At 49.0% G+C, this 12297-nt stretch overlaps 1 protein-coding gene across 1 annotated transcript; it reads left to right on the forward strand.

Annotated features, from left to right (window-relative positions):
- The first annotated feature begins 1948 nt into the window (after positions 1–1948).
- Positions 1949–10804, forward strand: LOC119927178 (olfactory receptor 6C3-like). The gene is made up of 6 exons (XM_038745709.1): positions 1949–2032; positions 2797–2906; positions 3667–3774; positions 3965–4143; positions 6577–6605; positions 9815–10804. Exons 1-6 carry the CDS (start codon positions 1949–1951, stop codon positions 10802–10804), a joined length of 1500 nt encoding a protein of 499 aa, XP_038601637.1.
- The last annotated feature ends 1493 nt before the right edge of the window (positions 10805–12297 follow it).

Genomic DNA, 12297 nt, shown 5'->3' on the forward strand with positions numbered 1-12297 from the left:
ATACCTTTCTATCTTATCCGTAATTCATTTTGGGTCTGTTTCCTGGCGAGATTGTAAACTTCTTGTCTCCTACTCCTACTGTGGGTTTTTTTTGTTTGTTGGTTTTTATTTTCTCAGCGTTTAACACCGAGATCTGCACACAGTTAATGCTCCTAATGGATTGGGTTTGTGTGTTTTCTTCCTGGGAAGGTTTTAGGAAAGAACTGGTGGCTGTGAATTCCTGAGGGCAGTTCCTGGGTGGGACCAGTACTGATATTAACAACTGGAGTCCAGGCGCAAATTCATTAATTCAATCAATCGTATTTACTGAGTGCTTACTGTGTGCAGAGCACAGTTCTAAGCACTTGGAAAGTACAATTCAGCAACAAATGGCTGAAGCCAGAAAGCGGGGCCCAGCCAGAAGGTCCTATTTTAGGGTGGGGCAGCACCGGACTGATGGAAGATCCTCTCCCCTCCCCTAGGCCAAGACCGGTGTAACTGTCCCTCCCCAAGGAAGAACTCAACCAGAGTCCCCAGGCTGCGTCCTTGCAGTTCCCGCTTCATTTTGGGCGCTGAGCCACCGGCTCTGCCCTTCGAGGCCCTACCTGCCCCGTTGTCTTCGGGCCCCGGTCTCCACTGGCTGCCACTGCGGGGAACGGTGTAAGCTCATTACTGCTCCTGACTCCTGGCACCGGTTCACGGAGTACGTCGCGACAGAGTGGATAAAACCAGCCTGGCTCCTGCCACGTTGGTCTTGAGCATCACCAGCCTCTCCGCACGGAGAACCGGGGTCCGTGATTGTGGCTGTTGGAATCCGGGCCAGAAAGAGGCTCTGGCAACCATCCGCTGTTGCTCCTGTCTTATTTGTCATTGCCCTTATGTTTACGGCGCCAGCCCTCTGCCCAATTATGCTTAGATAGGGAGCCTGCCAGATACCGTGTCTAATTCTCCCCTGGATAATTTTCCCAGTTCCTAGTGTAATGTTTGCCCCATTGCTACTCCTTGCTCCATTGCTGGAGGAGGGAGGGAGCCTACTCTCTGTGATCTCTGAAAGCCTTTCGCGTTCCCCGAGGGTCTGTAGCATGGGAAGGTCACTTGGGGTGGGCGCTGACCCTCTGGGGTCTGGATCGGATCTGTTCTTGGAAGTGTGGTGGGGACCAAGGGAGGGAATCTGACCTTCGGACGACCTGGGTGGGGCCCCGAGAGAAGGTCTGCTTGTCGAGGAGTCATAAGGAGAGGGCCGGCTGTGGGGAGGCAGCCCGGATTTGAAGAGGTTAGACAGTGCTCCTTGGTGATGACCCTCTCTTCCTCTGGTGCAGCAACACCATACCGGCTTCAAGGGGGACCAAGTGCGGTCCTCTGGGTTCAGCTTCTGAGGGGCGCCATCAGGGACCTGATCCTCCGGGAAGTGAGTCTGTCACTGTTCTCCTCCCTCCTCTTCCCCCGTCATCATCCTCTCCCCGAAAGGGTATGTGGAGCTCATGGGAGCTGACTCTTGTGCCCTCATGTCTCTGGGACCCACACACGCATTAGTCACGATGACAATGGACATGAATTATCGTTATTATTTTTATCGTTATTATTATTTTTATTTCAGTGGCTGTTGTTATTGTTGTTATGGCACTTAATAAGCACTTTCTGTTTGCTGAGCGCTTGGATAGATACATGGTTATGCTTTTGGACACAGTTGCTGACCCACATGGGCCACACAACTTTATCCCCATTTTACAGAGGAGAAAATGAAGGCCCAGAGAAGTGAAAGGACTTCTCCGAGGTAATGCAGCAGGCCAGGGGCAGAGTTGGAATGAAACCCCAGGTCTCCCAGAATCTAGATACAAGCTGTGATTCTTAAATTAACGAGTCCTCTTCATATCTTCCGGCCCAGGGAAGGCCATCAGCCTAAGTAAAGCGAGTGAGCAGAAGCAATAGGCATCTCCGCGAACAGGGGAAGGGGACGTTTCCTGCGATGATGTCATTCCACATGGAACAAGATAAATTTTTTACCCCCACCCAGGAGATCCCGGGCTCCCTGTTAGAGAAGTTGTCCAGTCAGGTCAGTAATCACATCTTGCCTGAAATGGGGCTGTCTTTACTCTTCGCCAGGAGGCAGGAGGCAGAGCATCCTAGTGAAAACAGCACGGGCTTGGGAGTAAGGAGGCCTGGCTTCTAGACAAAATTCTCACTCGGGCCTACTGGGGGACCCTGGGCAAGAACTTCACCATTCAGCTTCGTCCTCTATAAAATGAAGATAAGATAGACTGTGAGCCTCCAGAGGGACAGAAATTGGGTCCGATCTGACCATTCGAATCTACCTCAGTACCTCAGGCGGTGCTTAGCACATAGGCCGTGCTTTGTTAATGCTGTAACTGATTCATTCATTGCACAGGATAATTCATGAACCGTGTATAACTGCTGCTCAATAGAAAAGGACACCAGAGAAGTGGAGAAGGTGTATGACCAGGAGCAGGAGTAGGAAGGGGAAGAGGGGATAAGGAATACAGAAGAAGGGAAGAAGAGGAAGAAGTGGCATAATGGGAGGAAGAAGGCAAGGGGGAAGAGGAAAACAAGAAGAGGAGAAGAAAGGGGAGGAAGAGAAGGAGTAAGAAATGGGAAGAGGAGATAGAGGAGAAAGTGCAATGAGACGAGGAAAAAGAGAAAGAAGAGTAGGTAAATGAGAAAGAAGGAGGAAAAGGAAAAAGAGAAGGAGGAAGAGGAGGAAGGAGGAGGGAGGTAATGGAAGCTAGTTGTCCACATCTTTGACCCTGTTTCGTAGGGGGCCCCCACCCCTGTCCTAGGCTGTATAAATCTTGGCCTCAGAAAGTCGCTACCAGATCCTGGCAGAAGCAGACAGAAGAGCAGAAGCAGGCAGTCGAAAGAGTGAGAAATAAACTGAGAGGTGGGAGCCAGAGAGAACTAGGCTGCCAAAAGTACGTGGAGTCTTCAGGGGACAGCGGGATCACCTGTACTGTGGGCAGGGGAAGGGCCAGAGGTGGACTAGAAAAGAGGGGTCAAACGGGTGCCCACGAGACTCCAGTGGATCGGCTGGAGTCCAACCGGGGACATTTTCCTACCAAACCCTCTCTGACTACAGTATTCATGGTTGGGTCTTGTGGCAACTGGATCCTGAACCAATGAATGTTCAGGGGAGGGTGAATCGCTTGGTGGTTGGTCCATGGGCTCTTCGCCCCGTTTTAGGCTATTCCTGCACCTGCCCTCAGCTCTCCCATCTCTCCCATTGCTTCTGCAGATTTGACTGACTCCGCCAACCAATCATGGAAAATGGCATGGGGGTAACAGAGCTTATCCTCGTGGGGCTCACAGATGACCCCACCTGCAGGGTCTGATCTTTCCCGTCCTCTTTCTCACCTATGCGGTGAGCAAGACTGGGAACCTGACCATCGTTACTCTGACACTGCTGGACTCCCACCTTCGCACCCCCATGTACTTCTTCCTGCGCAGTTTCTCCTTGCTGGAGATCTCCTTCCTGGTCACCATCGCCACCGGAGAAAAAATCATTTCCTTTTCCAACTGCTTCACTCAGCTGTTCTTCATCTTCCTGGAGGTGACAGAGTTCTTCCTCCTGGCCTCCATGATCTACGACCGCTTCATCGCCATCTGCCGGCCCCTGCATTGCACTACAGTCATGGGCGGGGACATCATGCTGGTCCTCTGACCTTTTCTCGCCAGTTATCTGATCGTGTTCCCCCTGGTTGTGATGATCGTGCAGCTAGACCCCTGCTCCTCCAAAGTCCTCAACCACTTCATCTGTGATTCTTCCCCCATAATGTTGCTTTCGTGCACAGACATCCGCTACCTGGTGCTGATGGGTCCTGGCCTTGGGGACACTCATCACCCTGGTGCTGATGACCATGTCTTATACGGCTATCATCTGCCCCATCCTAAGACTGCTCTCCGCCCAGCACAGGAGAAAAGCCTTTTCCACCTGCTCCTCCAATATGGTCGTGGTCTCCATCACATTTGGCAGTTGTATCTTCACGTACATCACACTGTCCGCCAAGGACAGGGTGGAATTGAACAAGGGGGTGGCGGTTCTCAACACTTCTGTGGCTCCCATTCTGAACTCCTTCATTTACATGCTGCGGAACGAGCAGGTCAAGCAGGCCGTCAGGGACTTGTTCAATGAGTTGGGTTTTCCTCCAGGATGTGAGGGCTCATCTGCGATAAATTACCACGAAAAAAATCCGCAGGAGTCGCAAAGGGCCACAGATACTCGGTACCTGTACGTTAGCCTAATGCTTCATCTGCTTCCCGCTAAACAGGACGTGGCAGTTCTCCATACCTATGTGCACTCCCGCACCCACCCTCCTGGAAATCCCTCTCCTATCCCGGTCCCCTTGCTACCTCAATCCTCCTCCCTGATCCACTCAGAGGAGAATTTAGCCTTTTCATCTGCATAAGAACATTCCGAGGTTGACTTAACGGGTCGGTGTCGAAACCAATAACCAACCCTAGGTGCAATGTGTTTTTTACTGCAAATTTCCCTCCGCGCCAGAGCTAAATTACTGTGTCCAACCTGAATAACTTTTACCTACCCCAGCGCTTACAGCAGTGCTTGGCACATAATAAACACTTAACAATTGCCATTATTATTATGATTATTATTAATAGTCCTTGCTCCTGTAGCAGTGATGTCACGGGTCATCAGGGGGAGGTCACCTGTTCTCCACCTCTCAATCTCATCTTCTCACTCTCACCTCCCACTCCTCCCTCACCCCACCTTCCCGCATTCCCCCTCTCTTTCCCAACTTCTAACATCGATTCTCTGCATTTACCTATATGAATATGTTAAATTATAATTTCAGTGATTTAATATGATTTGGGATGACATTCCAATCTGTCTAATTTTTCTGGTCCTCGTCTGACGCTTGTTCTTACAGAAGTTCCTACTCTTTGGAAATCATCCCTGTCTGTCTCCCCCATTCGATCGGAAACATCAGGATGTTAGGAACCTATGTCCTTCTACACTTGTCTTCTCCAACGCACTCCATACAGTGTCTAAGACTTAGAAGGCTGTCTATAAATTCCATTTGATTGATGGATGGATTGATTAACACTCAGCAACTATTGCCTAGTGGAAAGTACACAGTCTGGGAGTCAGAGGACTTGGGCATTAATCCCAGCTCGGACACTTGTAGACTGTGACCTGGGGTAAATCACTTAATTTTTCTATGCCTCAGTTACCTCATCTGCAACATGGGGATTACGACTGTGAGCCTTACATGGAGCTGATTAGCTGTGTGTAGTCCAGCACTTAGTATAGCGCCTATCACATAGTAAGTGCTTAGCAAATACCAGTAAAAACATTTTTCAAAATGCTATCAGATTGACATTCCTTAGCTGTTCAATAAACGCCGTTGATTGACTAGTGGAGTTACTGATTGACTTGTTTAACTGATTGATTAAATGATAGGCCTAGCATCCCATTTAGTATTGGGACAGTGGAGTACCTCGATAGAAAAGCAGAGGTCCTAAAAGGAGGTTGAGGTTTCGGCAACCATGAAGCATGGGACTCAGGGAAGTATTACCAGATGCCTGACTGAGGGAAGCTGGTCTGCCATCCTTGTTGCTGTTCTGGAAAATTATACCAAGTAGAGAGGCTGATCCCAGCTCACTCCTGGAGGTCCTTGGCGGAGGGGCATAGATTTATTGATTGACTGCTTGGTCAGCACGTGATGCTGTCTCCCACAAGTGGGGTCAGCTCAGGGCAGCCGCAGGAACTCGGCCCGACCCAGGGCCGAGGGTCAGTATGTTTCCCCGTGAGGAATTTAAGCTATCACGCGAGCGGCAGCCAGGGGACAGAACACTGGTAACCTCCATGGAGACTCTCAAGAGAGGCTCTGGTCATACTGAGCTCCCAAAAAACTGAAGAAAAGTGCCAGCTACATCCTCCAGCCCACAACCACCGAGTGGGTTTTATGGGAAGGAATGGACCTGGGGGTGTTGCTCTAGGGGGCCCCCAATAAGAGGAAATGAGTGTGTCTGAATCTCTCAGTCAGGTGTCCCTGTCTCTACCCGAATTTTTCTGAACGGAGGCCTGTGGTACCCCATGCAAAAGAAAGTGGAGAAACAGACTGTAAGAGGTGCTGAGGGACAGGAATTCTGTCCAGAAACTTTCCCCGGTAAGCTGGAGACTCAGAGCTAGAGCTGCCCCGGGATAGAGTCTTCCCCACTTTGGACCAGGATCCCCTAGATATCTTCATAGCCACAGGTGCATCCTGGGTTCCCTCATTCTCAGGGAAGAGAGAAAGTGGATCCCATTTCCTTTCCACTTGATGGACAGAGATGCCTGAACTCCTTTCTGTTTCCTTCTTAAATAAGAGGAAAGAGCACAGAGGTTAAGGAAGGGAGAGCTGAGGAGGGAAAATAGGCAGAGCCTGGGTGGGGAGAACTTCACTCCAGTATAGGTGGGAAAAGGAGGACACATATGGGAAGGGAGGGAGAGAAGGGAAGTAGAGAGGACCTGAAGGATGCTACCTCTCCCATGGGGATATTATTTAGAGACCAGCATCATTATTATTATTAACACAGATTCAACCTTTAGCTCCCAGAAAGGGACCTTATCCCACACCTTCTCAGGTAGTCTCAGTGCATGGCAGATCGTCCAGGTACCGAGAGCGGGCCGCTTACACGGGTGGGGTTTCAACACATCCTTTCATTTTCATGATCCCGCCATGAGATCTATTAGCACAGGAGGAGTGACAGGTCCCCGGGGATTAAAGCAGGAAATCTCCCGATAGATGGTATGCTTTGTGAAGGCAGGGATCATGCCTATTATTTTATGGTACATTCCTATTATGTGCCTAGCACTGTTCTAGGCACTGGGACTGATACAAAATAATCATAACGGACACAGTCCTTGTCCCACATGAGCCTAAGAGGGAGGCATCCATATTAATCCCCATTTTAATGATATTTTGTTAAGCACTTACTATGTATCTAACACTGTTCTAAGTGCTGGGGTAGATACAAAATAAACAGGTTGTATCCAGTCCTTTTCCTGCATGGGGTTCACAGCCTAAGTAGAAGGGAGAACAGGAGAACTGAGGCTCAGAGAAGTTATGGTCATGTAGCAGGCAAGTGGCAGACCCAAGATTAGAACTCAGGTTCTCAGACTTCCAAGTCCGTGTTCTTTTCTACTAGACCATGATGTTTCCCAGCTATTGTCTCAAGATACACAATTAATGGATTAATTGAGAGTAGGTTCGATCTCCAAAAGAGATTCAACCACTCTGGACCTAACCACCTTTTGCAGAAAACAGATCTCCGTTGCTTCACCTCACTTGCTCTCGTCTTGATCACTTGGACAGGGAATTGATGGTTTGGAATGACTGCAGCTGTGCCCTACCCCAAATCTGCAGCCCCTATCTGGGTATTAAAGTTTCACAGCCAAAGCCAACAAATCAACCTCAATCAATTTGTGTCTCCTGACTTACCCTTGGGGAGACTTTCATTGTTCTTATAATTGGTCCCCGTGGGCCTATCAGAACCGAACAGTACAAAACCCCGATCTTGCTTCTGCAATAGGTAGAGAAGCCCGTCTCCTGAACCAGGAAGCCAGATTGCCTCCGCTTCTGTGAACAGAGAAAACTTGATGCCTTCCTTTCCTCATGCTTCCTAGAGGACGCGGAAACCTTGGCCTCGTTGGGAGTAGATGGGGCCACGTGACCAATGGTAATTGGAGGGCGAGGAAGGGAGTAGGGTCTGAGCAGTTTCCCGTCAACACGGGGCAGCGGAACAGGTGGGAAATTCCATGCAGGCATGTCCTATCTCAACACTATTACCCCAGCCCCAGGCCACGACAAGCGTTCGGGGTGACCCTCAGAATCAGGGCAAAGTCCTCGGGAAGTGAGGATCTCTCGGTCGCTTTGGCCCTTTCCTTTCCCATTGTGGATTTCAGAGCCTCAATACATGAATGACTGTGTCCACCTTCCCTCCAACCCTGAATTCCTGTAGCTTGAGACCCTGTCCTGGAGCCCCCGTTCAGAACTGGTAATTATCAGAAAATCAATCAATCATTCAATGGTATTTATTGAGGGTTAACTGTGTGCAGAGCACTTTACGAATGCTTAGGAGAGTACAAAGGAGTTGGTAGACACGTTCCTTGACCACAAGAACCTTACAATATAAAGGAAGAGACAGACATAAATATAAATCCATACGTAAATGACGGATATGTACGTAAGTGCTGTAGTACTGAAGCTGGGGTGAATAGCAAGTGCTTAAAATGTAAATATTCAAGTGTATAAGCTACGCAGAAGGGAGAGGGAGCTTGAGAAAAGAGGGTTTAATAGGGAAAGACATCAGAGAGAAACAAATGCGTGCGCACACACACACACGCACATACACATATACACACACACTACACCCCAGAACTTTATCCCCAGTCTGCCCTTTGTCATCCTTACTGACCCAAGCAGTATCCCTTTGATCCAGGGCGGCTCCCTGGTGACTGGTTAGTCTCTGGGCATCCCACCACTTCCTGTGCCCAGATCCTCTACTCTTCAGAAGCAGTATCGCCTACCGAAAAAAGAAGGCCTGGAATTCAGAGTCCCTGCGTTCTAATCCCAGCTTCGCCACTTACCTGCTTTGTAACCTTGGTCCAGTCATTTATATTCTCTGTTACAGTTCCCTCAACAGGAAACCGGGGATTCAATACTTATTCTCCATCCTACTTAGGTTGTGAGTCCCATTAGAGACCAAACTATCTTCTATCTACTCCCAGCGCTTTATAAACTGCTTGACACATAGAGCTTGACTTCCTCTCTTCCCACTCCTTTTTGTATCGCCCTGACTGACTCCCTATATTCAGCACCATCAACCCCCCTCCTCCGTCCCAGCCCCACAGCACCTATGTACATATCCGTAATTTATTTATTTACATTAATGTCTGTCTCACCCTCTAGACTGTATACTTTTTGTGGACAGGGGATTTGTTATATTGTTGTGTTTTAATCTACCAAGCGCATAGTACAGCTCCCTGCACACAATAAGGGCTCTGTATATACGACTGATGGATTGACAGAAATCCACATTTGTAATTCACTCAAGACAGACATCCCGGACTCGTCTACCCCTAGGGTCTTCTCTTTTTTCTGCCAATATGTCCAGGGAATGGCTGGGCCATGAACTCCTTAACAATCACTGGGTCCTATGCTCATGGTACCAAATTCCCTTCCTTCCTCAAGGCTTCTGAAGGAATCAGTTCCCCACGTATTGGCAGTTGATACGTTGGGTGCATATATTGCGATGAAACCTTGACATTCATGGAGCGGTCAAAAGGCACTTTTCCCCCCTAGTCACATATACACGAGGTATTTATACATCCGTTGTCCAGGGGGCATCTGCACCCATTCTCAGCAATCATGTATACATACTATTCAAATTCTTATTTTGACCATACTACCTTGAAATACGTTTACATTTGCCTACCCATGAGAGCGAAAGCTCTATGTGGGCAGGGTATTTGTCACATGCTTGTGTGTACTTTGATGAGAGATTACAACAGTGTCCTCCTCCAAATGGGTACTCAGTAAATACAATCTCCATTCCAAGTATTATCTCTATTTCGACCTTCACGAAGGTTCCGGTGCTGACACCTACGGATCGCTGCTGGGATCATAATTCTTCTGTTGTCCAGCGGGGAGGTGTCAGCCAACAACCCATGAATTCACCTCAGGGAATGAGTCCTGATACAGCCATGCCCAAGGTCTCATGCACCAGGCCTGGGATGGAGGACCCTGGGCATATCTGGAGCTGCCGCTACCCACTTAGTCTGGAGGGAGAGGAGAAACAGCCCTCCATCCCCGTCCACTAGATCACACTGACGGTCCTCTTGGCGTTATCCAACAGGAGTCACCAGTCAACCATGTGGAACTACAAGCCAGTCACTGACTTCTTCCTCCTGGAGCCCACGACCGACCTGAATTTACAGGCGGTGATTCTCCTTTGTATGTCTGTCACCTATGTAATGAACGTCACCAGCAACTTGACCATCGTCAACTTCACCCTAATGAATTCCCGCCTCCGCACCCCCATGTACTTCTTCCTGCGCTGCTTCTCCTTCCTAGAAATCTGCTTCACGTACACCTGCATCCCCAGCTTCCTGGCCACCACTGTCACCGTGGACAGGACCATTTCTTACAACTGTTGTGCAACTCAGCTATTCTTCTTCATCCTGCTGAGGGCGACCGAGTTCTTCCTCCTTGCCGCCATGTCCTATGACTGCTATGTCTCCACCTGCCGGCCGCAGCACCACACAACTGTTATGAGCCAAAGAGTCGGCACCCTGCTGGCCCTTTGTTCCTGTCTCACCGGGTTCATGGTCATCTTTCCTCTGGTCATCCTTGGTCTCCAACTGGACTTCTGTGGCTCCATAATCATTGACCACTTCTTCTGTGACATCTCCCCTCTGTTCCTGCTCTCGTGCTTGGACACCTGGTTCCTGGAGATGATGGCTCTTGTCTTGGCCGTGGGGACTCTCCTGTTCACCCTGACATTAGTGACCTCGTCCTACATGGCCATGTCCCGTGCCATCCTGAGACTGCCCTCCACCCAGCAGAGGAGAAAGGCCTTTTCCACATGCTCCTCCCACATAGTCGTGATCTCCAACATATACGGCAGCTGCATCTTAATGTATATCAAACCATCTGCCAAGAAAAGGGTGGAACTGATCAAGGGGGTGGCGGTGCTTAACACATCCTTGGCCCCCATGCTGAACTCCTTCATCTACACCTTGTCGAACCAGCTGGTCAGGCAGGCCTTCCAGGGCATGGTGCACCAGGTTGTATTTTCCTCCAGGAGGTGAGGCTCCCTTGGCAACAAGTTCCAGCAGGAAAATTGTGCAGGAGACGCAGGGGCTCGACGACAGAAACTCGGTGCCTGTAAAATAAAACAATTATGGTATTTGTGAAACGATTACTGTGTGACAAGCACTGTTTTAAGCGGTGGTGTAGATACAAGGTAAGCAGATTTTCCTACGTGGGGCTCACAGTCTTAATCCCCATTTTACAGATCAGGTAACTGAGTCACAGAGAAGTTCAATAGCTTGCCCAAGGTCCCACAGCAGACAGGTGGTGGAGCCAGGATTATAACCCATGTCCAGTGACTCCCAGTGCCATGCTCTTTCCACTAAGCGACGCTACCTCTCCGTACATTAGCCTAATGCTTTATCCGTTGCCCAACAAATAGGAGCTGGCATTTATCCAACCCTCTGTCCGCCCCCGCACCCCCGCTTCTGGAAATCCCTCTTCTGGACAGGTCCCTCTGTTCCCTCGTCCCTTTTCTCTCATCCACTCAAAGAAGAGTCAAGCCTTTTCACTCTGAGTGTAAGAGACATTCCAAGGTTTACTCAGCGAGGCTTTGCCGAAGGCAACAGAAATCCCCAGGTGCAATGTGTTTTTGCAAATTTCCTAGCTAATTGAGGGTCTGCAGCTAGAGGATTGACATCAGTGGTCATTATGGGAGGGGAAGCCAAAGGCCCACTACCTTTTATTCCCATCCTCTCACCTCTCCTCTCTCACTCCCCACCTCTCTCTCTCCCTCTCACAACTAACCTCAGCATATTTTCATAAGTCTCTGTTATACTGTAATCTGTCCTATTTGTTCTGCTCACTAGCTGATCCCTGTTTTTACTCTGGCTCCACTCTTTGGAAATCATCTCTTTCTATGTCCTCCATTCCATTGAAAACTACTGGATGTCAGGAACCATGTGATTTTCATCAGTTGTCTTTGCCCAAGCACTTAGTATAGTGCCTAGGGCTCAGTAGACAGTACATAGCTTCCATTGATTGATTGATTGATAGATTGCTTACCATTCATTCATTAATTCCTTTGTATTTATCGAGCGCTTACTGTGTGCAGAGCATTGTACCAAGCGCTTGGGAAGTACAAATTGGCAACATAGAGAGACAGTCCCTACACAACAACGGGCTCAGTAAACCCTCAAAAAATGCTATCCGATTGATCGATGGGATATTTTGTATTCAGCAGGTGCTCAGCAAATGCCATTTCATTGATTACTTTTCACTCAATAGGCTTTCAGAAAATATCATGAGATCAACTGAAGGATTGCTTTGTACTCAGCGTGTACTCAATAAATGCCACTGATGTACTAAAAAAGTGACAGATTGATAGATTTATTTATAGGCCTGGAATTCGAGTTCGCCTTTGGCGGGGAGTATGCTGATATATGACCACAGGTCCTAGAAGGAGGCTGAGTTTTGGGGGAAAGCCACAGGGAGCACTGGGTTCAGGGAAGCACCACCTGAAGACTTGCTGAAGGAAGCTGGGTAATACCTG

The sequence above is a fragment of the Tachyglossus aculeatus genome, chromosome 4 (genome assembly GCF_015852505.1).
Source record: "Tachyglossus aculeatus isolate mTacAcu1 chromosome 4, mTacAcu1.pri, whole genome shotgun sequence".
NCBI classification, from domain to species: domain Eukaryota; kingdom Metazoa; phylum Chordata; class Mammalia; order Monotremata; family Tachyglossidae; genus Tachyglossus; species Tachyglossus aculeatus.

Excerpts from the sequence above, each read along its gene's own strand:
- LOC119927178 (XM_038745709.1), top strand. The coding sequence starts at position 1,949 with ATGTCATTCCACATGGAACAAGATAAATTTTTTACCCCCACCCAGGAG. Across the intron at positions 2,033-2,796 it reads TAGAGAAGTTGTCCAGTCAG|AAAGTCGCTACCAGATCCTG; the intron begins GTCAGTAATCAC and ends TCTTGGCCTCAG. Across the intron at positions 4,144-6,576 it reads GTTGGGTTTTCCTCCAGGAT|GTAGTCTCAGTGCATGGCAG; the intron begins GTGAGGGCTCAT and ends ACACCTTCTCAG.